Here is a 27,813-nt window from a genome sequence, read left to right as displayed (position 1 = left end):
CACCTTAATTCAGCATTTTGCAAATTACATACGGCTCACGAATATCATTAATAAGCTGGTTCGACGTTCGCAAGGGCGCTAGCTCAACACCACTCAAGAACAGGAGTGGCTGTGTCTTTAGCAGGACACTTAAAGGCATGCCTAATGGTGGACATGAAAATTGGCTTTCTTGTTGGGTTCCTTGTCTTCCTGTCCACTTAATCTAAATCCTCAACTACTGGGCGTAAGGCTAAGTTACGAAAAAAAATCACCAAGAGTAGCAAAACTATGTAAAGGACATCTGTTCAAAAAGGTTTCATGTTTGCTTTGATTACAAAAACAAGCATAACATTGTGGGAGGTTTCTTTCTGGCATTATGCAAATTATTAGGCTATTTACTGTTTTTGTGCGAATTTGCCTTAATTTTATGGTGGACCGTGAATCATTAACAAAATTGCAAGGGGACCATTACATAAGTTTTTTTTTTAAGTTTGAGAACCACTGCTGTACATCAACATGCATGTTCAAGTTTTATGATGTTTTGAAACAGTATCTTGAATATACACAAAGTCAATAAAACAGCAACAAGCAAACCAACAGCCAACGCACTGGCTTTGAAAATAAAAATCAAAGCTTCAAGTTAAACATATTTGTTGCATCTTCTCCGTACAGTGTCTGATCGAGAAGGCTAGAAAAATCCGAAGTATGCCTAGGTATCTTCATGACCCCGCATGCAATCGAGATCACGGAAATGATTGCGCCGTAAAATATGACCAAAAAAGGGTATATGTCATTGCCATCAGATGCAGAAGTTGCAATTGTCAATGGTTCCACAATGTAGCTGGTTATCTATAACATTTTCAAGCGAATTATTCATTCCACTGTCATTGCAATTGCCATAAAAGTTGCCATGGCTAAATTTTATCTTAACAGAGAAAACTTACAAAAAAAGCGAATAAAAGCTTCTAACACAAGCACAGAACCAAAAATCTTAAGACAAATTCAAGCTCACGACCTTGCGCGGTAAGTATGACTAGCCTATGGCATCACACACAAGCTACTTATCAGCCACAGCGTGATCAATATACGGAAGTGGTAGCTCCCAATCTTGTTAGCTTATTAGCATTATTATTTTAGTCGTAGTAGGCTAAGCTATACGGTCCTGTACTGTACATATCGAGATGAAGATGTAGGCTATACAGCATCCAGATTCCAGATGCAAAAAAGGAAGGAATCTGAAGTAATCACTTGGGTTTAACAGTGCAAGGTGGTGCGTGTGTTGATGCAGAAGTTGGACGAAGAGTGAGAACTGAGAACACAGAACAGATTCGCAAAGTTGCAGAAAGCTAACGGGTATTCTGTTCAATAGGAAAGTGCCAAATTAGGTGACAAAGAAGAGTGAGAGAGAAAGGGAGGTGTTTTGTTTGTCTTTTAAGCATGAGACAAAAACAGATAAAAATACAAAAAAAATACATAACATAGCCTATATAAAACAGAAAAGACTAGCAGCTTCGAATAACCTTATCGTTCTTTAGTCTTACAGGTGCTATCTGTCATCAAGCTACAACAACAGCCTTTTTTTTTACGTCAAATTGACAACAGTTAAAACTTTTAGCTTATCCCCGGGTACATTTAACAGCTACATGCAGCTGATACAAATAAGAATTAACAAAAGGCAGTGCGTGTGAATATTAACTTTTTTAAACTAGCCTACAGTAGGCTACATCATCGATCACGCAGACATTATCACACCCAATAAAAATAGCCTATACCGATAATAATTAATGCGTGCTTCAGAGTTAAGCACAAAGAAACGGCAAACATAAAAAGTGGTCAAAATGAAAATTCTGCCTTTTTTTCGGCATAGCGAAGAAGGCTAAAATTATAATCAAAGTGATGAAAGAGAAGAATGTGGAAAGCATAGGCTACTAGGGAGACTTGGGCTTTAGAGAAACACAGTTGCAAAAAAAAGAACATTTCAAGGACAGAGGACGTTTCTACTTCTTCTTTTTTAGTTTTAGGGCCGAGGGTCTACCCTTTTACCACTTCAGGTTCAAGATGTTCATTGAGGACTGCTAGCCTACTTAGGTAGAACCATTCAAAGAATGGTAGTAAAAAAGGGAGAAAGGCTTGAAGTAAGTCGGAGATGCTGCGTTAGAGGGGACTTGGAATTTACGCCATTGAATGGTGGGGTAATGCACAAGCAGCACAATAGACTAACGAGGAAATTGAAAATCTGTAGAGGTGACACCACATCGACTGTGGGTTTTCAACAAGAAAAAGGAAGAGACTCAGGCTTCCAAAACTAAAGTCTGCTTTAGACACGCTCTTAAGTGTGAGTAAGTGGGGTAGTGGGAAAACAGCCTAATCCAACCAAGATCGCTAAGTTATCTACCATAGCGACGTAAAACTACAAAAAGAGTAAATAAACATTACGAAACTTGAGTAAGCTGTTGTTACAAACCCTATAGGTTGCTATGGCACAAGCTATTCTGTATTCTTACCTCAAACAGTTGGTGATTGCGACTTAAATCGCCACTAAGAACGGCCTGGTGTTGTGTCTCAAATAACAAATCCGATGTGACTGCGCCAGCTCTCTCCTGGCGAAAATAGTCGAGAGAAAGTGTTCCTGACAACTTTATTTGAACGCCAGATCGTGGTTTCAATCCCTCTACGTTGCATACAAGATATCGACAAGAACCTGATTTACAGTTCTAAACATACCAAAACAAATTTCAACGGGATGTTACTAACTAATAAACACTTTTAGACAAACGGACAAAAGCCAGATAGTTAGATAAAATCACTATTCTGATTAGTTACACTTTTTCTTTTAAATATAAGCAAAATTTAACTGACTGCTGACGTAGACTATGTAGCTGCTATCGAAGATACTCAGCTAAAACTTTTGTTTCGAAATAAACTTAGTGTCAATATGCCAATAACATTCATTACGCATGATAAGCTTTCACTACTTGCACCATACAATAAAAATTGTGCACTCACAAACACAAGATTAGTGTTTAAATTGGCGTCGTAAATCCCATCGGCAATTTTGGTCTTTGAACTGCGAAGAGAATTGATTATGTCGATGTTGCTAAAACTCGATACATCTTGGCAAGATACCGGTCCACTGGTGACTACGTCATCAAGAGAAAACAAATCGGCGTCATGTTGGCGTACAAGTGGCCATGATATGTAAGCGGTGGCTGTTTGCATTTTGAATGATCCCATGTTGGTGATCTGTTCAAAGACCAAATCCATTTAAAGACAAGTTTTTTCAACATTATTCATCCAGTTTGGTCGCAAAATGTTAAGTTAAAAAAATGCAAAAAATGAGAAAGGATTCTCCATTTGCACTTCAAAAATTTGACAAGAAAACTTATTATTTATTTTCTCACTAAGTTGTTTAATTTCAACATCACACTGGCTAAGAAAGCAGTGATGTTTATATTGAACAAGTTGATAACAAAATTCAATTAAATTTTTAACACTGACCTCGTAAACATGCGTCACAGATACAGTGTCACCATTTTTCTTTGGAGTCTGTAGCAAAATGAACTCTGGACTGAAATAGCAAGGTTGGGATTACAGCGCCTCAAAATTGAACATGATGTCAGCCGACATCAAACTTTCTTGCTGGACACTACTTAAGTTAGAATGTACATTGACCAATGATGCAATTATAGGTTTGTGCCTGGACAGGAACGAATTGTCATTAAAATAAGCCCCCAAATGCCACATTTTAATGCAAATACTGCACTTTCATCTCCAAATTTAAACAATCGCGGGAGCCTGTTTTAACATTTGATTAACATAGAGACGACTCGTTTCCTCTAAAATAGCCTACACTCTTGGATTTGCTGCTGCACCTATTGTCGTAGGGATGAATTGCTTTTAAGAAAGTAGGCTGCTAAGTGGTAAATTGTGAATCTGCAGCTGGTGCGGCTTTGAACTAATAAATGGAAACATCAATGCAACGTAAGGGACAGTTTATAAAACAAAATAGTCTCAACAGTACAATAATTAAAAAAATTAGTTGCAGTACAGACAACTTTAGACTTTCTCTATTTTAGCACATTTTCATTTTCGCTTGAGCTTCTGGAGCCGAGGATGCATTCTTTTTCCTAGGTTGGGGTTGCTTTCGTGAACTATATCTAAAGGCTACGTGCGTGAGAGCAGGCAATGTTTGGTCTTATAATATCTAAGACACGTAGACCATCTGCCCCATTTAGTGTGTCCAAAATGATGTAACCATTGGTGATCTACTGTAGTCTGTTCCTCAGCAAAACATTAACAAAAAGATTACTAGGCCTCACCCTAAATTACATCAACGACAATTCGTAGCGTGTAGCTATTCGAGTGGCATACTGGAAAGCTGCTTGTCTTGCAAAACATTCGGCAAGCTTCCGCTACCTTAAATAGGCTACTAACAACTCACATAGATACAGGAAAGATATCTGCCTTTTTTTTGGTCTGTATATCAATGTTAAATTTAACTGATTTAGTAGAAGATTTGTAGATTCTTTCGTAGACAGTCCAAATTCTGCAAAAAAGTCGGTCTTTATTGAAAAATAACTGAAAGCTTAGGTTTATAGTAAATCAATGAAGCATAGGCTACTGTTCATCGGCTACCATTTATTTTACTCAAATAAATGTAGGAGTGGGGAGGGGCTGGGGTAAAGTGTGCAATGGGTTAAGATGAGCAACCTCAAAAACTACTCGGCAGATTTTTTTGCCATAAATGTATTACCCATAATGCAACTTCAGTCAATATATTTGTTATGTCCAATGAAATATGCATTTTACAACGACATGCAATTATATGGTTTTAATTGAAAAATTCAACTTTTTTCGGTTGCAAAAAATTGAATATATTTATTGCTACACCATGTAAATGAAATCTGTTTTTTTTGATTTGGTATAATAGATAAGGATATTCAACCAAAACTTTAGATTAGTTAGTTTTGTGGTTTTTTAAATATTTTCACTTTTGTCAGAACAATTAGGATGGGGTAAAATGTGCATTGTGCAATTAAAGTAGGTGCGTTATAAAGCAGTTGCTCAACTTACCCAAGCAGAAATAGCCTTGTATAGGCTGCTTAGTTTTTAAACGGTTGAATTTTTGTTTTAAGCTTCACTGGATAAAATAAAAAATGTAGAGTTATGTTTTTATCAGAGCCTCACAATCATATAAATAGACTAGTAGGGGAATGTTTCAACTTAATGGAGCTGCTCAACTTATCCCAGATCACGTGTATATACTGATGAGATGAGCCCAGCCTCATGGGCGAAACACGTGTCTATCGCTGTCAATTCTTGCTACACTCGACTGCCGAGGCCCGAGAGACACATGTTTTTGGAAAAGTCTTGATGGCTAGTATGGAGAGTACACCGGTATGGTTAGCGAAACACAATGCTCGCTGTTCTATATAGTGAGTAGTCAGATAGTAGGCTACTGACGCCAGGAAGATCGCTCCGTCTCAACAGTTATCCCAGATCACTGCTCAACTTACCCCATGAACTTTTTGTCGGGGTAAGTTGAGCAATATTCATATAAATATTAACATATAAAAAAATAACTGCATATATTGCACGGTCACCAAACTCAATCTAAAATGTACCGTAGCTAACTTACTAGTGCTTCCAGTCAACTCTTTTAAAATTTTCAAAAGCAAACCGTTTTTTTTGTTGTTGCAAAAGCAACGAGCAAAAAAGTGTTCATCTTACCCCACTCTCCCTACTGTCCAAAAAAAATCTATTTACTCACTTGAACTCAAGATCATTGACGTTTTGTAAAACAATAAGATCAAACACAAGGTCGATTGTTACTTTTCCGTTTGTCCCCAAAGGATTCCCAACGTCACAAGTCAACAAGTGATTGGCATTCCAACAATTGAAGTAGTTACCCTGGGGAACAGTTTTTTATTTATTTTTTGTTGCATGACATTTATCAACCGATTGTTGATAGATTTTTTGCGCTGATTCTAAATCCGAAATCGGTTTTTGTCCACAAGCTCTAGTTTTTATGTAATTTAAATTTTTAGTTTTAGTTTTACGAAAACTTATTCTTTAATGCTTGTATTGCTCTACGACTCTACGTGGTCTTTGCTTTGGTCTAGAAACCATAAACAGCAAAGCATGCCATCTCACAGTTACAACCGCTAAAATAACTTTTGTCTCCTTTACATATTAGCAGATTAGTCAACTCAAAGCATTAATATGGCATGTTTGTAAGACAGAGCTGCTGATAGGCCGAACATGCTGATAAAAGTATCTGAAAAGAGCTCTGTGCGTAAGGTCTTGTGAGACAACCGGAATACAAAGCAGCCTAAAAACCCCAAGACCATGTAACTAACTGCTATTTTTGCTTGGTTAACACAAAGGAAGTTGACAAAAGAAATCAGCATAAGATCTCCTATCTAAGCATTCCATTAGCGATTAGACCTGATTTACATTGTGAACTTCCTATCCCGGTGACTGTGTGACTTTTCTTCATGTGAAGACAGCTAAAATGATGATCAGGGATATATGTAGCCTATATTTGAGAGAAACGTATGATGACAAACGAGATCATCAACTTAGTCCAATGTCACGAGAATATCTGCATCATTCGAGTACGGTAAACCTCAAAATGGTCAGCTTTCTCCATGGCGAAGATCGACAGAAACACTGGACACATACGGAGTGGTCAAAAAAAAGGAAAAAATGCTGAAAAAAAGTAAAAAAGAAATATATATATATATATATATCAAAATGCCAAAGTCAAAGTAGTCTGTCAAATTCATTAATAAATGCTCAAATTTCTGAAATTTGACTTTAAAAGCGCCAATAGCAATCCTGTTTGCCGCGCAAGATGAGACCTAGTGTTTGGCTTCCAATTCAGATGTTATTACAGCAACGTCCATGCCCAATGATAAAATGGTTCCTATAAAGGTAGTTAACTTACTGTAGTTTGGATTTAAAAAAATTGTAGTATTCAGACGGGTATATGAGAATATTTTGATTTAGTTAACCGGTTAACCGGATTATTAACTGACATTATAACGTAACTAATGTTACGAAAGTTATGCAAGAAGTATTAATTGCAAAATTATCTAATTAGATTATGACATGATGTTTTTGTAAAAGTAAATATACACGCGGGAATAAAAAGTTAAGCTATTTTCAACATTTTTTGTTGTTTAAAAAAACTGATGCGAACCATCATGCGATTGTATAATTATTGGAAGTCAACTTTTCTTGCAAACATTCTGTTACAAAATACCCATTCTATTGTATTTCCACATGGCCTAAATGGGTCAAATCGGAAGCAGGATTTGGCAAAGATTAGACTTTAAACAATCGAGAGGAATTTTTCCGAGGCTTAAAAGCTTCATTTTCCGTTTTGGACTTTGCTTCTGTTTGTGCTTTAAACATCAGATATTGCAGCAACCGAAATCTTAGGATTAAAATAGAAATTAAGTTTCTTAAATTTTAGCCTACCTTGGTTATTCGTTCAATTACACTGGGCGACAGAAAATTGTAAACGAAATCTAATTTGGTAATTCTGGAAGGTTTATAGCGCTGACTTTGAAAATGCCCTGATTATTTTTAGTTTATCAAGTTTTCGAGATATTCCATTTTAAATTTTCAGTGTCATGTTATATTTGTATTACTATTAGCTTATCGGCAGATTGATTATTATGACGTAATCATAATTCAGTCCGATAGTGATGTAATTTATGAAGCATTTCATTTGTGTCTAATTGATGTCGTTGAATAGTAGGACAGCATGCAACAAGAAGAAGGTTTGTCAACGTTTTGAAAAGTTTCATATAGAGATTTTAATTTCAGCTGTAGACAGCGCTTCAAAGCTGGGTAGCCTTTGAATGTAGGTAGCTTACTTAGCGATGGAATTGCGTAGCGGATAAGACGCTCACTTTTCCGTCCTGGTTTGACACCCAACCTAAGTTGTTTGTTGAAAAACACCACTGGCTGCTGCGCATGGTGTAATAAACTGGATAGGCGTAGTTGCTGAAGGAAAGACGGCCGAGAGAAAGAAACTAGCCGACACACTGCCGAAAGCCTAGGCTAATATTATGAGAACCTTATTTTCTCAATCCTCAAGCCTTGAAATCAAGTATGGGCTTGTCTTTACCAGCCTCTAAATATCCGGCGAGAACCATAAGACCACATTCAGGTCTGTTGTTTTTGTCTTGTCAAAGCGAAAAGTGTTTTCTTCAAAAACTAAAAGTAAATTATCCCAATTTTTTTGGTAAAGAAATTAAAAAAAAAAACTTGTCAAGCAATAGGAAAGTGCAATTTTAGTGGATTCGCATTTTTCTGCAAAATTTTTCCAGTATAAGCCCAATAAAACTACAAAATGAAATCTTTGATTGAAGATAAACTAAAAAAATGGTAAAAGATCCAGATTTTGAAAAATTGTTGTCAAAACTAAAATTACGTGCTTGGTAAGCATTCAAGTAGTTGTGTGCTAACTTTTTAGAAAATGCAAAATCGCCTTCTTTTCAGGCAGGGGTTGAAGATTTGCTTTAGCTTACAAGGATAGGAGTTGTCGCATGTTCCTCAAAATGCATTTCCTGCACTCTCACTTGAATTTCCTTCCAGAAAACTTTGGCGCAGTTTGTGACGAACGAGGTGAACGATTCGATCAGAACATTCAAACTCTTTTCAAAGGTTTTTGAGATCAAGTAATGATTAGAAACCACTGCTGGATGTTATATTGTGATGATCCCAGTCATGTGTACAAAAGAAAGTCATTTGCTAAACATTTAGTCACAATGTATGATTGCTGTGTATTGTTTTTATTGTTTTTTTACCAAAAACCACGCACCGTTCTTTCAGAAACGACAGTAGTTGAGTTTGGATATTCGACAACCAGCAGAACTTCGTAGGCGTTTTCATTCAAATTATTGATTGTAGATGACAAAATTACTTGTTTGTCGGAATTGCGCTGTTTCCTAATGAAATAAAGTAGATTTAGTTTGACAAAATTTAAGAGTAAACTATCTTCACCTTATATTTATCATGAATAAGGCAAAGTTTTGAAAACTGTTTACATATATTCAAATTAATAATTTTGTTCTGCAAACCGAAAGAAATTGAATGCATAGTCAATAGGCTACAAATCCACTAGCCTAAACTTTGATTGAATCTTTATCCTTGGACTGAGAAAACTTCTTTGAGAGCTGCCAACTTGTAAAGGCTTTGAATCATTGACGCAGGCCCGGTCACCGAGATCGGCAGTGAAATTCCCTCTGGTTGATGTGTTATTCTCTGTGAGCAGGTTCATCCATTGTGTTGCTGTCCTTGAATGTGCTTACCCAGGCCCGGATTTAGGGGGGGCAGAGGGGGCAGTTGCCCCGGGCCCCCCGACTTTTGAAGGGCCCCCCTATGTGGTTAAAATGTGATTTTGTGTTATTTTTTTTCCTTTTGGCCTTTAAAGTTTCTGTAAAATGCTGTGCAGTAGGCCTACTGGACTGATGCTACTGTAGACGTAGAGACCGTTTTTCGCGCCGTAGGCGCAAAAAATTTTTTTGCATGGGGGCCCCCCGATCTAAAAGTGCCCCGGGCCCCCCATCAGCTAAATCCGGCCCTGTGCATACCCCTAGAGTCGAACCAGCGCTGATTGACCTTGTGGCTTCTTCGTGAACAAAGTCTGGCACTTAACCAATTGAGTTATCTGATCGGTCAGTTAGTGGTACGTATGCTTATTAGGTAGCCTATTATGAATGAGATCACAGCTGATCAAACACGATTAATCTGTTGAAGAGAAAGAAAATGTCGGTATTTATAGAAAAAAAACAGTCATTTAGAAAAAAACAATAAATTGCTAGGGTAGCAGTAGCACACACAGCATGGTTGGTTGGTTGGTTGGTTGGTTAGTTTTGAATCTTTATCCTCGGACTGAAAAAGCCTTGATAGGTTATTCCTGGTAGTTTCGCTTACTTGTAGACTGTAGATGTAGAGTGTAGAGGCTCTTCCCGCAGGGCCGGTTACCGAGATTGGCAGAGTGAAGTTTTCCGATTGTTGAAGTCTTGTTGCCGGGAAATTATTCCATTCACTAGGAATTTCATGCACATAAGTTAAATTAATATGAGAACTTACGCGAACGATAAAAGTTGCAGATCAGGTGTGCAGATATTATCAGCGCCGCAATTTTTTGATATATCAACTTGTGTGGTAAAAAAATGACCAGATGTAGCATCCAAGATAGGATAAAGAGGTTGATGCTTCTCTGGAATCCAGTATGAAATCTTCACTAAGATGGGTGACAATTTGTCTTGGAACTGGGTCTGCAAACATCCAAATCAAGAAGAAATACCATAAAACTAGTAAACGTACGTTACATTCAAAGGTCTGTCAATTTGAGCTTGTACATGTGCAGATAGTCGACCTTTCTTTAAATTTATAAATGGTTATCGTTAATAAACGTAATTAAAGTAGCCTAATTGAAGACAGATGTGGACTTTTTAAGGCCAGAAACGTGTATTCACAATTCACATGTGACTAGAAACGTGTATGCTCCGGTTACTACCACCAACTGATATTAAAGAAATATTATGTTAGCTGGAAGGATAAATATAAAAAATTCTTCAAAAAAATATTCGTTATAATTTTGTTTCGTTGATTTAATTAATTATTATTTGGCTCCAACAAACAGTTCATTTGCTGTATAGCCGACTTATTCTGTGTAGCCTAAGTTAGTTATGCGAAAAGGCAGTGCTCAATGTTGCATAAACATGATCCTATGTCGTCCAGTGTTTTCAGCATGAAGCATTTGTTCATTTGTTACAAATTAGGTACACTGTAAATCTGACAATGTTTTCACAATACCGTCACATTAAACTTCTCATCTAAACATTGCGATCCCGAGCCTATCAAGGTCAAAGTCCGAATCGATGAGTCAAGACCGAAAGATCGTTTCTTTCCAATGGGTTTTTTTGAGTCAACGTCATAGGAATAAGATATTTCTGGTGGTAAAAACAAATATAAGCGTTTCAAAATAGGTTAGCCTCAGATCTCTAGCTATCCAAACTTGTTTAACAATTTCACTGCCAAAACTTCATCTTATTTTGTTTGCATGGAAATGAAATTGCCAACGGAATTGAGTGCAAGAAAATGGATCATGTAGTGTTCACAATATTGTGATAAATAAACGCTGAGTCTTGTTATTGTTTTCCATCTGTTTTCTGAGACAAGTGGAAATTTTATAGTTTAGAATTTATTGGGAGCGTAAAACAATTGATAAGGGTACAATAGGCTACTACAATTTTAAAGATTGAAAACGGTGTATTCATGGTATATGATAGTCAACGTACTTTTGATAGCTGCTAGAATAATTAAAAACCGCCTCGATGGCTCAGTGGTTACGCGCCCGGCTCAACATCACGCGGCGCTGGTTCGACTCTCGGGGTATGCGCTTGAGCAACGCACTTTCAGGACTGCTCTCCATTCAGCGGCACCAAATGGATGGAATAATTCCCCGGCAACAAGACTTCAACAATCGGAAACTTCGCTCTGCCAATCTCGGTAACCGGCCCTGGGGCAAGAGCCTCTACAAGTATGCGAAACTACCAGGAATAATCTATCAAGGCTTTGTCAGTCCGAGGATAAAGATTCAATACCAACCAACCAAAAATCTTGTAGCCTATGATAACAAAAATTTATGAGCTACAACAATAGAAAAGTCCATTACTTAATGACGATGGTAACTTCTTTCCACTGTATGAGAAACATGAATGCAACCGAACTTCGTTATATTCATTCAATGAGAATGGCGTTTGGATCGACCCAACCTTCCAGGAAACAATACTTGGTGTAGGGTTGCTCGATATATGAAGCTTTACCACAGGACGGGCTCTGCAATGTAAATACCAAGAGAACCTTTGTATAAATAAGGTTTACAAGTTTTTGGCTTTTTGTAGCTTCCCCATGCCTTCCGTTATGAGAGGTATCACACGATAATTATATTGTTTATTTATTGTCGCTCTACCACTGCTAATATCTTTTAGGGACAGGCCAATATTTTAGATTTGTTTGTTTGTTGTTTGTTTATCTTTATCCTGCATTGCGGGAAAGCGGACTTGAGCGCTATGCATCGGTGTACGCCTTCCGACGTACACCTGACCCACGCTGCAGCCGACGGCAATGTCTGTTTCCGGTTGTTTACTCTGCTTATGGCTTAAATTTGGTACTACCCATTACTCGAAATCGATCACTGGGTAGAGGCAATTATCGTAAAGTTTCTTGCCCAGAGAAACAACAGCAGTGCGGGTGGCTGGAATCGAACATGCAGGCTCTCGACTGCGAGCCCAACGCGCTAGCCACTCGGCCACTGCTGCCGATTGCAGTATAGCCTATTCACAATATTATCACATTATTACGTGATTTATCCTCTATGCATCATGCAAAAAATAACGCAATTGGTACGGTTTTAAAAATGGTGTATGACCTGACCTGGAACCAAACCCAAACCTATCAGCTTGGAGCCGAAAGCGAAAACCAATAGGCCACAAAACATGTAAAAATCACATAAAGCCAGATAGAAAGAAAGGCAAATGAAAGCAAAGAGGCGCTGCAGAACGATGCGTCATCACAAGATAGCCACTAACATGTCAAAATTCTGTCAAAGACACTACTGTAAAAGCTCAAACCAATCAACCAAACGTAAGCTACATTTTCTGTGACGTGAAAAAGTGGGAAGAGCAAATGATACAAACTAAATTAAGCGATCGTTTTACAGTTCTCAGCTTGGCGTAGACCTTAGACTTAGAGCAGCATTTCTTAAACTGGGGTAAATTTACCCTCGGGGGTAAATTTCCTCGGTTTTGGGGGTAGGCTAAATGAGATTAAGCTATCAATCAAAATATCTACATCAGTTGATGGGACAGAAAAATTGTGCCAGCTGTAGGTATTGGTATTGTAGATATCATTTCACCACTTGACGGAGATAACTGGAGATGATCTCAATCAAAACTTGAAGGATGACATCATCAGCTATCTTTAAAACTTGCAGGAGAAGTTTGAACGATATTTTCCCGAGATAAATACTGGCAGCATTTTGATGAAAGTTACGAGAAATCCTTTTGTATGTAAATTAAAAGATGTTCCTGAAGCAATCCAAAACGAATTTATAGAATTAACAAACAATTCTTTTGCAAAAGATGAGTTTCACTCTTGCACCCTATACAGTAGAAAAGCTTTGGGTTAAAATATAACATTGCTATCCAAGGATAGGTATTCAAGCTCTGAATGTTCTGGTCACGTTTTCTTCAATTTACCTATGCGAATGAATGCGGCTTCTCTGCATTGCTTATTATCAAATCTAAAGCACGAAATTGACTTCATGTTGAATCTGATATTCGTTGTGCATTATCTCCTACTTCATCAGCAGACATTGAACATGAACAACTCGTTGCCAAAAAGCAAAGGCAGCCGTCGCATTGAATATAACTGATGGAATTTGTTACTTTCGTTTTTTATTAAATGAGCACCATTTTATCTATTGGGGGTAAATCTGATATTCATCTTTGTTAAAAGGGTAAAACATACAAAAAAAATTCAGAACCCCTGACTTAGTAGAGGGTTAGGGCAGTAGTAGTCATTTGATGACGATGGTTCAATTCCCACCCCTACAATTGTTTTTTTCTTCTGTAATTTCCAAACAAAGTAGGCAAGGATCTATTTTCTGGCTGAGTGCTAGAAAGATCACAATTGGACGGCAGCTTCTTAAAACATGTTCTGATTGGTTAGAGGTGTCAGTCCAATGATTGGAATCTGTTAGAATTTCTTCATGTTAAAGTGGCTTCCTCATCACAACCAACAAATTTACATGGACGACTTTTGTGGCCACATTTATCAGCTGCAAATAGAACACTTAGCAACAAACAAACTTGTAGATGATGCAACCTTAAAATAGAAATGTTTCGATCAAAATATTCCCATGCATATATTGTAGGCGACTTGTCAACAGAATTGGAAGTATGCAACAAGCATAAACATTCCATTTAGATTAGCTAACACAACAGAAACATTTTCTTGACCTCTAGCTCAAAAAAAGAAAGCTACTTTAAGTGACTGTGGAAGTTTAGTTTTTTGTAGTCTGGAAGCTTTTTTGGAATCTAAATTCCGGCAGTTTCTCATGCTTGTAAGGACACACTTGCAATAGTAGCCTATAGGCTATTCGCGGTGACCATTAGCCTATAGATTTCTAAAGTAGCAACTTACCTGAGAAGAACGACCTGATCGGAAAGATATGCTCCCAACACCAAATCAGGATAATCATTGTTGTCCATATCCTGGCCACCTTTGGCTGAGAATCCAAGTCCTCTAATTTTATTTGGCCCATTGTGAGACTTTTCTAAGTTTTTTCCGTAAATAACTTGTGAGGGACGACGATGCAATCCATCTCTACCGCCGTTAAACACATACACGGCCCCATACGCGACTTTAGAATCGCTTCTTTCGTATGGAGCTGAAACCATAATATCTGCAAACATATTATTATCTTTAATGTTTATTTCATTTCTGCATAGTTATATCGCATCAAACATCGTAAATTGTTTCTATTTTGCAACTTAAAAAAATGACGTCCAGCAGACTGATATTGAAAAATAAACTTGGTGCACAAAGCACAACATCACAGTGAACGCTTACAGTCTACTAACACACTTGATTAAAACTGAAACTAGTATTGTGGTGTTTTATTTTAGTTACAGCCAGGTATGAGTGTAGCTTACAAAATAAAACTTCTCAAACTGAGAGAAAACAATCATATGGATTAAGTCATTTCTTAAGCAATTCAATGCAAACGCCAGTTCTCAGTGGTAAAGCGTTTTCGGCTGTTTCTGGTGAGGCTGGGATCAGTTTATACCAAAGACTAAAAAGCGCTACCAATTGTGTTCTTTCTTGTGTAAAACATCTGGGATACGATGGGTTGATAATGTGGTCGAGTCATAATATAACATGCAAATTTAAAAATTGTATAGTCAAGGAAAACCTTGGCAGCTGTTAAGTGATAAAAAGTATACTTTCACATGTCATTATTATCTTTGGTGAAGCCTTGCAATAGCTGCCACATCCAGTGTCGGCTCTTCCTAATGGGCTGCATTGTGAAATTGGTGAATGCCAATGCAGCCTATCTATTTAAAACAGCCATGAGCCCCACTGGCTACATCTACAGTAGGGTTAACGACTACCGAAATGAAAACATTTTCAAAGGTAACGTCCGAGCTGATCAGCACAAAGACAAAACACAAACCAACCAAACCTTGTAGGCTAATGTCAACAATCTGCCTTAGCCTACGTTTCTGCTTTGGAAATAAAAATGTCAACAAGACACTGCTTTTCCAATATTGGGGATACAACACTGCTGCAACGTTTCAAGTACTCAGATATGAAGGGAACTGAATGCATAATGAAACTTAAATTTCGGAAGCTTAGATTGTAGGAGAAGGGATATTGCTGCAGTTGCGCTTGGGTTAAAATGGTCACATGTCACATTGAAACTAATAAAAACAAAGTTACTTCTTTTCACTGGAGAGCGTGGGTTACTTTCGTTTAAAGCAACATAAACCATGCTCAAATACAATGTGTTTATTTTGTATAGCCTTGGATTGGATTAGTATCAAAAGAACAGTCACCCGTATATCCATCATCGTTGACATCACCAAGTGAAGTTATTGTGCTTCCAAATCGGCCCATTGTAGAACTTCCGGAGATAATCGTTGAGTTAGAAAACTCTACAAAAAAGTATCAAAATATATACAAGACAAAGAGTTTTTCATCAAAGAAAAAAAATACCCAACTTATTAAACCACACACAATAGCTGAACAAGGTTTGTAGAACTTCCGGAGATAATCGTTGAGTTAGAAAACTCTACAAAAATGTATCAAAATATATACAAGACAAAGAGTTTTTCATCAAAGAAAAAAAATGCCCAACTTATTAAACCACACACAATAGCTGAACAAGGTTTGTTCTACACTAATTGTAATAAAAGTAAGCTTAATTGTATAATAAGCAATGAGCATTGTCCTGTGCACTGTGCAGGTTAGCGATGTTAATTCCTAACGATGCAGGTACAGTGAATGAAAGCCAAGAGACACTAGAAGAAAGAAAACGTAGGATTTTGTGACAAAAAGAGACATTTATTATCTTGTTCGAGTTCGCATGGTCTCTAAGATGTTGCTAATTACATAACTGTACCATGTCTTCAGTCACAATATTGTTTTGTAATTGTGATAATTTTGGATTTTTGTTTTCTCCTCAATATTTCAAATTTTTTCAGGAACCTTGACCTACAGGCATTGCTTGGACGTGAGAAAAATTTGTTGCTGAAACGGATAATTACTTTGATGTCATTGGTTTCAGACCTACGTGACTCTTGTTTGATTAATAGGATATTTTGCGGCAAGTGCGTTGACTTGATGACATTGCCAACAAACCGTAATCTTCAAAAAAAGAAGGTTGGTGGACCAACGCATGACAATTGTATGCAATGCCAGTTGCTCACCCACTGCCGGTGTGTTACTCTTGAGCTGGTGGAAAATATAAATCCTCCCTAGTTCAGGTTGGTTGCGTGCATAGTTCGAGTAGAGAGGAGATCCCACAATAATATCGTCCAAGTTGTCTCCGTTCACGTCAACTACAGCCAATCCATGTCCAAAATATTCACCCATCTGCAGTACAGTAGGTATCAAATAATAGTACCTAAAGTAAGTTGAGGTATTATAAGACATGGTGATCGAGTAGGCTACTATAGGAATTAAGGCCTCATCCTTTTCCTAGCAAATAAAAAAATAGCTGAAATACATATATAGGCCTAATCAAGCGGCCAAATAATCGCACCTAAAAGAAATTCAGTTTCAATTTTAAACTTAGCCTAGTCTACATGTTATGTATAATAATAATAAAAGTTAAGGTTAAATAAAAAGAATAGATTGTACTTTCCAGCAAGGACGATTTACCTGTTTTCCGGTAAAAGTTTTGAGCACAGTTGTCAAACTTTCGTCATAAATGATAACTGCCCCAAGGAGATCTTGTCCAAACCGACGTGGAGCACTCGTTACGATTATTGTTCTTTCACCGGTTGTTGATCCAGTTGCCACAGAGTAACCTAAATAAATAAAAACTTTGTCATTTGATCAACTTGACAATTTCAATAACATGAGAATTTCGAAATGAAATAAAAAATATAGGAGACAGTTTGCAAAACTGAAGCGTTAGACTTATCGTCTGTCAGAGTTTCATGCCTGTCAGTTTAAAATAACCTTTGAGTGTCAGAAATTATAAGAAGTGGAGGACCACTGTGTACAAGCACTTCAGATGCTTACCCATGTAGTTGCTGTCGTACGTTTCACGTAGATAGTCAAGTTCATTAACATTTGGGGGCACAGTAGGTTCAAACTCTTGCGTATGAATGGGAAGGCTACTTATGTTTCGTGAAAGGTCGCCTTGAATGAGCATTAAAGAACCTTGGCCATAGCTTGAACCAACGGCACCTAGCAAAATTTTACGTTTGTCCTGAAAAAATGTCATCGTTTAAGAAATGAATAGAAACTAGTAAGCTTATATCGAATGATATAAATTAACGAATATTTTTCACATACCGGTACCCGAATCTAGAACAACTTTAAAAATCACGGATCTTTATTGTGTGAATATTGGATCTGTGCATAAAATGTTAAACGTCTGCTTAAAAAATGAAAACGTTTTGATTTTGTATGTATAGTATATAGGTGATCACGCTAAATAGCTAATCCAAATGAAGCAAATAAAATGAGCTACTTGTAAAGACGATTTCTTCATCATCTTATTAAATGAGTGATGGTTGTTTCGATTTTAACAACTTGCTAAAAATGTAACCGAACCAATGAAAATATAATAAATAAAACCACGGTTCGGCAACATACGATTTAATAAGATACTGAATGTACCTTAGCGGCACCCTGACGAAACCTTTATTATAATAAAACATACAATTGCTAGTGCTGTTTGACTTTATTTACTATATTTAGTCGTTCAATTGCTTCCTAAACCGATAGATTCTTGTAAAATTAAATCTTTGTTAAATCAAAAAGATAGAACAAAGGTTTAGACTAGAGCAGTGGTTCTTAACCTTTTAACAGTGGGGGACCGGCAAAATTTTTAAAAAATGTTCGTGGACCGGCAACCAAAGATCATAGTGAATAGAATGAATATTTGTAACGTTTTGTTAACCAAAGTTGTCGTTGCGCACCATAATGCAAGGTTTTAGCATATGATTTGTATTCAGGATGGAAATTAAAATAAAACGGCAATCAAATCAACTCAGTGGGAAATTTGCTACTGTTACGCTGCCAGTAGCCTATGTGAGGAAAACAAGATATCAAAGAAGTTTCTAAAACACGTAGCTCTGTTTCGGCATCCAGGCGATTTCTTTGCTTTGTAAAAGCCAGACATGAAAAAGAACTGTCGTTTCAAAATAACTGGTTGAAACAATTACCATCAAATCGATTGTTTTGAAAGTTAGGCACGAATTCGTTTGCAAGAGATAACCAGAAGTGTGACGATGATGTTTTTCGAATCTGGACTTCAAAGTAGAAGCATAACATATTGTAATTCAATCAGACTTTCTTTTTCATGAAGATTAAGGTCGCATGTGTTGACATCATCGATGCATGGATTGTTTATCCAAAAGTTTCCATGTCGAGGATCTTCATGTTACGCGAAATAAATCGTTAAAATTGTTAGCCAACTCTTTCAATTGTTGACTCACAACGCTCAGCACCTCTTTTTACTTTTTTCACCACTCCATTTCACCAGCATTTTCCACAGCAAATCGGCTTGTCTTCATTCCATTCTTTGAAAAACAAGATCTTTGCTTTCTCAAACTCCGGTTCAGGCAAATTTCCATTGCAGGCCTGACTTTATCCCGGAAATTCAAACTTATCTAGTTCCAAATTTTCGTCTCCAACGACTTTGAAATTTTTCAAAATCAAGGACAAAATTCCCCATTTGTTTATGCATTTCTGTGTTTCAAAACTTTTTGAAAACTATTATGCAATTTGTCACAAAAACATTATTATCAACGGCACAGAATTAGGTCATCAAAAAGTTCACCTTTGTTATCAAACAATTATACGTGGAGATATGTCAGTTTTACAGCTGTGCATGTTTCACAGTGCGATCACAATTTTACAATATGCTAATGACTCCACATTAAAATAAGCTTTGCAGAAAGTAAGATCTTTTGCGGACCGGCAAAAAAATTACACGGACCGGCACCGGTCCGAGAACCGGCGGTTAAGAACCACTGGTTTAGAGTAATCAAACTTTGAATGGATTACCGTACCGGCTTTCATGACGAAAAATAAACTAATAATCAAACTTTGAATGGATTACCGTACCGGCTTTCATGACAAAATATAAACTAAAATGTACAACGTGTGACTAGATTAATTTTTTTTTATGGGGGCAAAGATCTCGACTCACCGTAGTAAAAGCGACACTATTGCCAAGCTGACAAAAAGAGTTTCTCTCGCCGGTGTTCAATTGAGATTTATGTTCACCTGTGCAAGGAAGGTAGAGATAGAAAAGAGAATTTTGCTGGGTAAAGTCTTCAGTGATGTAGCATATTCCAGTTATCAAATAGTCCAATGCAGCTGAAGATTGTGATTGCACTTTTGTTGAAGTGAACAATGGTGCGCAAGCCTAAAAGTTTAACAATTCTATTTCATTTTCAACAAAATAAATCAATTAATCAACCAAGAACTCTTTCGGACACTGCACGACATAGTAAGTGGTGGAAAATTTCATGAACTAAACACTTAGTTCATCGAAGGCTGCATTGCCTATGATAGCCTACAAACACCTGCAGTAGATATTTACAAGCAAAAGTTAGATTTTAAACCTTACCAAAACGCAAAAAATACTTCACCACGAGTTGTTTGTTTCTTCCTAAAGCCACAGTAGAACCAAGCCTTGCATTGTTTGAGGCACTTTGTGCTGCAAATAAAACAGTCCAAAGGTTTGTAGCCAATTGGTAGCACAGTGGAGTTGTAGGCTACTTGCGCTTTCTGACATATTTTATTTATCTAATAAAGTTGCCGTTACAATGGCTTTATAAAGCATAGTTAAACACAAACATAAAATTAGCACGATCTTTAGAATTCTCCCAGCATAAGTTGTTCTGACTGAACTACAAAGTTGACCTTGAAATACGTGAACAGAGGTTTCACGAATCACGCCAGAAGCAAACACGTCGACTGTGCAGTGTGCAGTGTGCACCGAGAAACCCAAAATCAATTAAACCAGTGGTACCCAACCGCCTGGATAGCGAAGTGAATAAGGCGTTGGCTTTCCAATCATACAAACCTGGTTCGACTCTCAGCTTCTAGTTGTTGAAAAACACCGCTCACCTCTACCCAGGGTGTAATAAAGTGGGTGGGCGTAGTTGCTGAAGGAAATGCGGCCGAGAGAAAGGAAATGGCCACCCTACTCACATTAGTGACGACGGCTGAGTATAATGAGAACCTTATCTTCTCATTTCCCACAGCTCAAAACTGAGCTTGAGATCTTTACCTTTACTCTACCCAACCACCGGTCCGCGGACCGATGCTAGTCCGCATATTTTTTTGCCTGTCTGCAGAAGATCTTATTTTCTGCTAAGCTAGTTTTAATATGGAATTATAAGCATTGTACAGTTGTTAGCAATACAATTACCGTAAAAACGAGAACTACCTTATCGTCTACGCTTGGCTAATCCACAGCTGTAAAACTGACGTGTCTCTGCTTCATTGATATGGCAAAATTGTTATAACAAAACTCTACTTTTTGATGACCTAAATCTCGTGCCGTTTTTAATTATTTTGTCATTAACTGCGTACTAGTTTTCAAGAAGTTTTGAAATACATTGTTACCAAACAGGAATTATTTTCTTAATTATGGAATATTCATATTGTTATTTATAATTGGAGAAATTAAGGTTCCGGAAAGAAGCGAAAGGCCAGTCTTGCAAATTTTGCAGAACAAAAGTTTGAGAGGGCAAAGATCTTGTTTTTCAAAGATTACACGAAAAATTGTGGGAAAACAGTGCTTCGGAAAGGATGAAGACATTTTTAGAGAAAATCTAGAAGTTGGCAAAAGTACACTAGAAGCCGATTTGCCGCAGAGAATGCTGGTGAAATGGAGTTGCGATTGGGGAAAAGTTAAAAGAATTACTATTGGTCATTGTGGGTCAACACTTTATAAGAGTTGGCTAGCTTTTGCGAGACGTGAAGATCCCTGAACATTCAGCTTAACAATCCATTCATGAAAGATGTCAACACGTGCAACCTTAAGATCCATAAAAAAGAAAGTCTGATTGAAATAAGTTGTGATTTCACATTGCAGGTGATACAAAAAAATCATTGTCACAATTCTGGATATCCCTTGGTAATGAATATTCGTGTCTAACTATCACAGCATCAAATTAATGGTGACTGTTTTTACCAGCTACTTATGCGAGAAATCTTTTTTATTTCTAAATTTAATTAAAACAAAGCCAAGAAATCTGATGGATGCCGAAGCAAAACTATGTGTTTCAGAAACTTCTTTGATGCTTTCTTTGCCTCACATCCTGCTGACAGCGTAACAGCAGTAAATTTCCTACTAACATTGATTTTTTGTTTAAATAGATTGACATTTTGTTCTTTAAGTTAATTTGACATAATTTTCGTCTTAAATAGAAAAATTATGCTAAAACCATGCATTGTGGTACACAACGACAAATTTGGGTAACAAAAGATTAAAAACACTTGTTTTATTCGCAATGATTTATTGCTGGCTTTCCACGAGCATTTTTTAAACTTTTTTCGGTCTCCCGATATTAAAAGATTGAGGACCACTGATTTAAACGCAACCTATCAGAAGAGAGTATCAGAAGTTTTACATGTATAACACTCTTCAAACAATTCCAGATAGGCCAAAAGCGTATTTGCCAATCTTTACATAGGTCTACGGATTCATTCATCTGAATTACCGTACACAATTGGACAAAGCTATTTTCTTAACGAAGCCTAGGCTATTTGTGATTGAGATAACTTAATTAGCCTACTTTGAAATCTTCCAATCTTTACTTGATCAAGCGGATTTAGTGATTTTCTCATACACAAATAATTAAATAAATCAGCGGACTAATCGAAAAAGGAGATTGACAGAAAATAATTATTTTAGAAAAACTTTCACAAAAAGCAAGCATAGCAAGTCTTGGCAGGACACTTAGGTTACTGAAATGCATCATTTACATTAGCGGTAAAAATAACCTAATGCAAAGGAATTTATTTTCACACGAATCAGTTCAATCATAAATAGCTAAAAATCGATTTTGATCAGCTATGCAGCTAGATCATCTTCAGTTAAGCTTATTCAAATAGAATATTTCATTTTCTTGATAAAACTAACCTATAATTTTATATTGGATGTCAAGTTAAATTTATTTTGCAAATTACCAGCTGAAATATTTATCACATCACAATTTCTTGTGGAAGAGCTCGAAGCACTGTCGTATCGGCATTTGAATACTCTTCCATTGGAGGTATCACCAGGAGCTCCGACTATTATCCTGAAACATAATACTATCGTTGTTACACCTGGTCTTTAAATAAATTCTAAGTAGAAATTTAAGTAAAACTTATGCTAGCCTATAAAATAAATTATCAATTAACACAGGAAAAAAATAATGTCTTAATGTGTAAATCTGGGCCATGAATTTGATGATATCAAATGTTACTTACCATGCCTCGGTTGAATCACCGTAGTAATCAACAGAATAGCCAAAAGATTGATCAGGTTGAAAAGGTGAAAAAAGGATTGGAAACTCAGCATCCAAGTTGAAAGCAAGAAAAAGCTGCGAACGACTCAGTAGAACAATTACAACACATATTAATAATGTAAAACAACCCATTGGTTAAATATTTCTCGCCAAATTTCCTAGTTCAGACATAGGCTGATATAGAAAATTTTAGTTAATCTGGTTGGTTGGCAAACTTCAGAAAACAAATGTGCTTTAGTTGCACAATCTCAATCTCAATGCACAATCTCGAAATAAGGAAAATTCTTAGAAAAGAGGATTGCCGCCTACCCATACGCGTTGAAAGTTTCTCTTAAATTGAACAATTAGTGAAAGACACTTAATGATTACAGTTGGTCAGTGGTCCAACCAACTGTTTAACCAACCAAAGTAACCAACTTGTTTACTGGTCAAGAAAAAAAATCTTTGATTAACGTTAAACAGTCATAGCCTATATCCTACTCAAGTTGTCAGATTTCCGCTGAGGTGACTTCACGAAACTTTTAAGAAACCGCCGTCAACCAATCTCATAACTCTCTTTCTAATGACTTGTAAATAGGAATATCGTACCTGACTGAACGCTAAATATAGGCTACAGCAGAAAATTCTGAAATGTTGATTGTGCACTTGTGCAGGTAGGTAGCCTAAGTTCTTTTTAACGAGTCGTTAAAGGACGTGTACTTCCTCATCGCGCAAGTTTAGCAATGTACGGTTGGTTAACTTAACCAGTTTTTATCGTTTAACTGACATAGTGTTACATTTCTCTTAATTTTCTATCTCGTAGAAACAAACTCGAAAAAGAAGCCAACTTTGATTTTTAACAGAAGTTGATCTTTGAATTGCATGTTATGCATTGAATAGCTAGCCTGCTTAGCAAATGCTAAAGAAAAACAAGCTAAGAAATCTGACTTGTTAGCCCAACAATTCATATTTTCGATAGAAGTTTTTCTTGAGATTTTATTTATAGTCTATTCAGTAAAGGTACATGAAACCGAGTATTGTTTAACGATAGTCTATGCTTCAACAAAGCAAACTCCCTACCAAAGGTTTATCAAATATTGCTTATTGAATAGAATCCAGCACTGCATCAATAACGTTGTAGTAGACCAGGTGTAGCCAGCCTGTGGCTTCGAAGCCGAATACAATATGGCTCAATCAGTAGTCTACAACCTGTTATAGCCTAGGCTTGTCAAATGAATAAGGGGCTGTCCATAAGAGACGTCCTCATAAAATTGCAAAAAAATTATCTCCTTTCTTTCCATTTCTGCAAAATGCCTGCACTGCGTCAAACCCCTTTCTCCTTTCTCTAGGGGGACAACATTACTGATATCTCCGAAGTGTAAGTGGCCATGGCCATTCTATAAAGTTGAATTGCTTGCTTGAGACTACAAATTTAGCCTAGCCTACTACTTCCATTAGAGTGGCGGTTTAAACACCCTCTAGTTAGGCTACCTACTTCAGATCCCATGAAGTGTATTAACAGTCTGACAGAAATTTCATGAATCAAATTGTCTGTTTTTTAACGCCTGATGATGTTAAAAGCCATTTGTCACCTGGGGAAGACAATAAAAATGTTAAAACATAGCCTAATTAAAAAAAAAATTCATTCAGAGAGTTACTAAAAGTGAGTAAAATCTTGAAACGTCTGCATAAATATCAAATCAGGCCGTATCTCTGGGTAGCCATGACTATAGCGACACAAATAAAACAAAATGTTCAATAAATATAGCAATTTTAATATAGGTCTGTGCCTGTGGTCCATCTCAATATATAGCCTATGTTATCCTTTTGTTATTAGTTTCCATAGCCCACTAGTGAGCCATGGCCCAATGGTTGAGAACCACTGTCTTATGCCCTTCCATTGTACCTCCTATGATTTCGTTGTGGATCCTTTATGCCTATGCTTTGGATCTGTTATGGACTTGTTTTGGATCTTCTATACACAAGTGTTGCGCAAAAGGTGGAATAGCTCAGCAGATAGAACGCTCGCATTCAAATTAAGCGATGCTGGTTCGACTCTCGACTTAACCTGATTGTTGATAAACACCGCTCACCTCTACCTAGGGTGCTGATGACTTAGTATAAAAAGAACAAGCTTTGAATGTCCTATAGGGGAGATGTGCCACCTATGGGACAAAAATGACATTATTACGGTACTGATAAAATGCTTTTTTAATTTAAATTTTGAAATAAAGGAATTGTGTTGTGAAGTTTAGTCATTGTTTCATAACATGAAGTCAAAACAGTAACAAATTTAATATTAGTTTATTGCTTTTCATCTCATTAAAAAATGTCACTCAAGCGTCCCATCATAGGTTGATTACATAACTGACCAATGGGACAAGAGGGTACGTCCTTTGGGACACTTAGTTAGATATAGCAACGCGGTGTCTGACGTATCGCAATGAGAAACAATGTCGTTAACCGGAACAGCACTTCACAGCACTGCATAAAGGAAGTCACATCTCATGTTTATTAGACATTCAAATACACAAATTTTTAGCAAAACAAAAGATGAAATTTGCAGTGCAAATTCTGAAAAATTTACTTCCCGGCTAGGGCTAGCGTACATCAACTGATCATTGAAGGTATGGTGGAAAGAAAGAGATGCTTGAGAACTTGGGGAAATAGTGTAAACTGACACGTCGAGTATTGGATGGGACATGTCCCAAAGGTAATCGATTATGTTGTCCCATTGCTCAACCAGCCACCATTTTATGTTCAACTTGCCCAAAAATCTGTCACAGTTGGATATGTAGTTTCCTGTTGCTGTGGTTTTAAAGCTAATCATATGACTCAAACTTTATTGCCAGGCCCCAGTTGTATAACCCTGCTTAGTATAGAAACGATTAACAACAGTCAACTATTCAAACTTAATCTGACAGCTAAAAAAACAATTAACTGATCTCACCACTTAATTAAGTACACAGTACACCAGTAACTAAACCACGCTGTAATGATGTAATGTTAATCTTCTTCGGATCTCTTATGTCAATGTTTTAGATCTTCCATGAATAAGTTTTAGATCTCTCATGGCCATGCTTTGGATGTCTTTTACCCATGTTTGGATCTTTTATACTCATGCATTCTATCTCCTGTGACTATGTTTTTGATCTCATATGCCCTTGTTGTGGATTTTTTATGCCAATGATCTGGATCTCCCATGAACAAGTTTAACTCATGCAATGTTGGTTCGACTCCAGACTTAATCTGGTTGTGGAAGAATACCGCTCACCTCTATCCAGGTAGCCTATCGAGGACTTGATATAATAAGAACAAGTTTTGGATCTCCTAGCGCTAGGCCATAATATAGTCCAGTCGTTGAAGAGTTTTACCTTGACTTAATTGGTGTAAAGCTGAAATTTTGTACATTGGTTCTGTTCATTATGTACAATGACCAAAAAAAAATCCCCGTCAAAATTTTTTGGTGAAAAAAAGTTATCCGCTATTTTCGAAATTCCGCCATTTTTTTCAAAATGGCGGATATACAATTACTGAATTATTCAATTTTTATGAAATTATTGTTAGTGTTGGTGCTCATTTAAAAGTAAATTTTATACTGCAATTATTTCACACTGGCAAAGTTTTGGTCCACCGTGATTGCCGGAGGAAGTTTACGGATACACGGAAAAAGGGTTCAGAAAAAATGCCTGCAAAGAAATTACGGTCTGTGACAAGGAAATTCAAGCTTCTGAAGCCTCCAGTAGGCTATACTGCGTCAAAAAGGTGCTGATAGGATTAATGCTGACAGTACTAATAGAGGGGACAATACTGTTGCGACAGCTGGTCGAAAAGTACACATAGACTGTCGTAAACGTTATGCCAACCCAATCGATATACACTACAGCTTAAGACGAACAGAGAGGAAAGTGGGTCCTGCCTCACGGGGAAACAAAGTGTTCGAATTTTTGATGGCAATTTCCACAGTAAGACTCATTGTTTGTTTTGTGGGACTGGAGTTCTCACGGACAGACCTGGCTTTAGTTTTGTTAAAACAGATGTTTTTGCAAGGACTATATTAGAGTGTTGTGAGAGACGTTCTGACAATTGGTCATGCGCCATGAAAGGTCGTATTGAATATTACGGTAGCGATTTGCATGCTGCAGACTGTTTATACCATCATTTTTGTAGTGTTAATTTTATATGTGGATTTAACGTACCCTTGCAATGCGGCAGAGTACCTGAGGCAAAACGTCTAAAATCTGGGCGACCTAAGGATGAGGAACAGGACCAGGCATTTCTAAAGATGTGTTCCCATCTTGAACGGAATGATGAAGAACAGTTAACGATATCAGACCTCAGATCTAAAATGAAGGAGTTTTTAGCAAATGATGATTGCCTTCCTTAAGGATCAAAATATCTGAAGACCCAATTATAGAAACAGTGTGGTGAATCTATTTATATAGCTGAAGGTCAGGGCCTTCATTGCATTGTCACTATGAGAGAGAAGACATCCGAAATCCTCCGATCTCATTACCTAAAAACAAGACATGAGGATGATGAAAAGTCACAAAAGAGAGAAATAGTTAAAACTGCGGCAAGGCTCATCAATAATGGTGTTCCAACTGTTAATGATCACTATCCAAGCACAGACGCACTCCTAAATAATAATAATAATCGTGTTTCATTTGCGCCCAAGGCGATACATAACATACAATGACACTGCGATCACAGATGTGATAGCCTACAACAGACGACAGGAGGCAGCGAAGTGACATATAGGCTTAGTCTTCGAGTCAGCTTCTCTCCTTATTTTAGGTTGCCATTAAGTGTCTGTGTCTAGACACAGCCGCGTGCTCTGGAGCGGTGTCAAACCCACATCCTTTCGAACGTCGCGCAGACGTTCTCACCACTTCGCTACGCAACCGACACTCAATCTCGGTCCTGAAGACGCAGAAGACATCCTGAAGCGCAGAAGGCATCCTGAAGCGCAGAATACATCACTGGCTGGTTATGTACCTTTTTCTCAGGATCAAACCCTGAGGAATATTGTGAATGGTGTTGTGGCCGAGAATGA

At 37.2% G+C, this 27,813-nt stretch overlaps 1 protein-coding gene across 1 annotated transcript; it reads right to left on the bottom strand.

The window, feature by feature from the left end:
• Nucleotides 1-2,308: 2,308 nt before the first annotated feature.
• LOC145776180 (integrin alpha-8-like) lies at nt 2,309-27,718 on the bottom strand. Its single transcript, XM_082587581.1, has 18 exons — nt 27,647-27,718; nt 22,741-22,853; nt 22,456-22,568; nt 19,460-19,629; nt 17,320-17,509; nt 16,954-17,102; nt 16,500-16,665; nt 15,627-15,725; nt 14,212-14,458; nt 11,681-11,844; nt 10,819-10,955; nt 10,090-10,277; nt 8,816-8,942; nt 5,750-5,889; nt 3,478-3,547; nt 2,986-3,222; nt 2,484-2,693; nt 2,309-2,389 (listed from the first exon to the last, which is right to left on the bottom strand). Exons 1-18 carry the CDS (start codon nt 27,716-27,718, stop codon nt 2,309-2,311), a joined length of 2,673 nt encoding a protein of 890 aa, XP_082443707.1.
• Nucleotides 27,719-27,813: the final 95 nt, after the last annotated feature.

Source organism: Aplidium turbinatum, chromosome 8 (assembly GCF_918807975.1).
Source record: "Aplidium turbinatum chromosome 8, kaAplTurb1.1, whole genome shotgun sequence".
NCBI lineage: Eukaryota > Metazoa > Chordata > Ascidiacea > Aplousobranchia > Polyclinidae > Aplidium > Aplidium turbinatum.
This window is presented reverse-complemented; position numbering and strand designations above follow the sequence as displayed.

Coding starts and splice junctions, on each gene's coding strand:
- LOC145776180 (XM_082587581.1), bottom strand. CDS start 27,718: ATGCCTTCTGCGCTTCAGGATGTCTTCTGCGTCTTCAGGACCGAGATT. Junction 17,103..17,319: donor GTACGACAGCAACTACATGG/GTAAGCATCTGA, acceptor TTATTTATTTAG/GTTACTCTGTGGCAACTGGA. Junction 3,548..5,749: donor GTCAATGATCTTGAGTTCAA/GTGAGTAAATAG, acceptor TTGCTATTTCAG/TCCAGAGTTCATTTTGCTAC.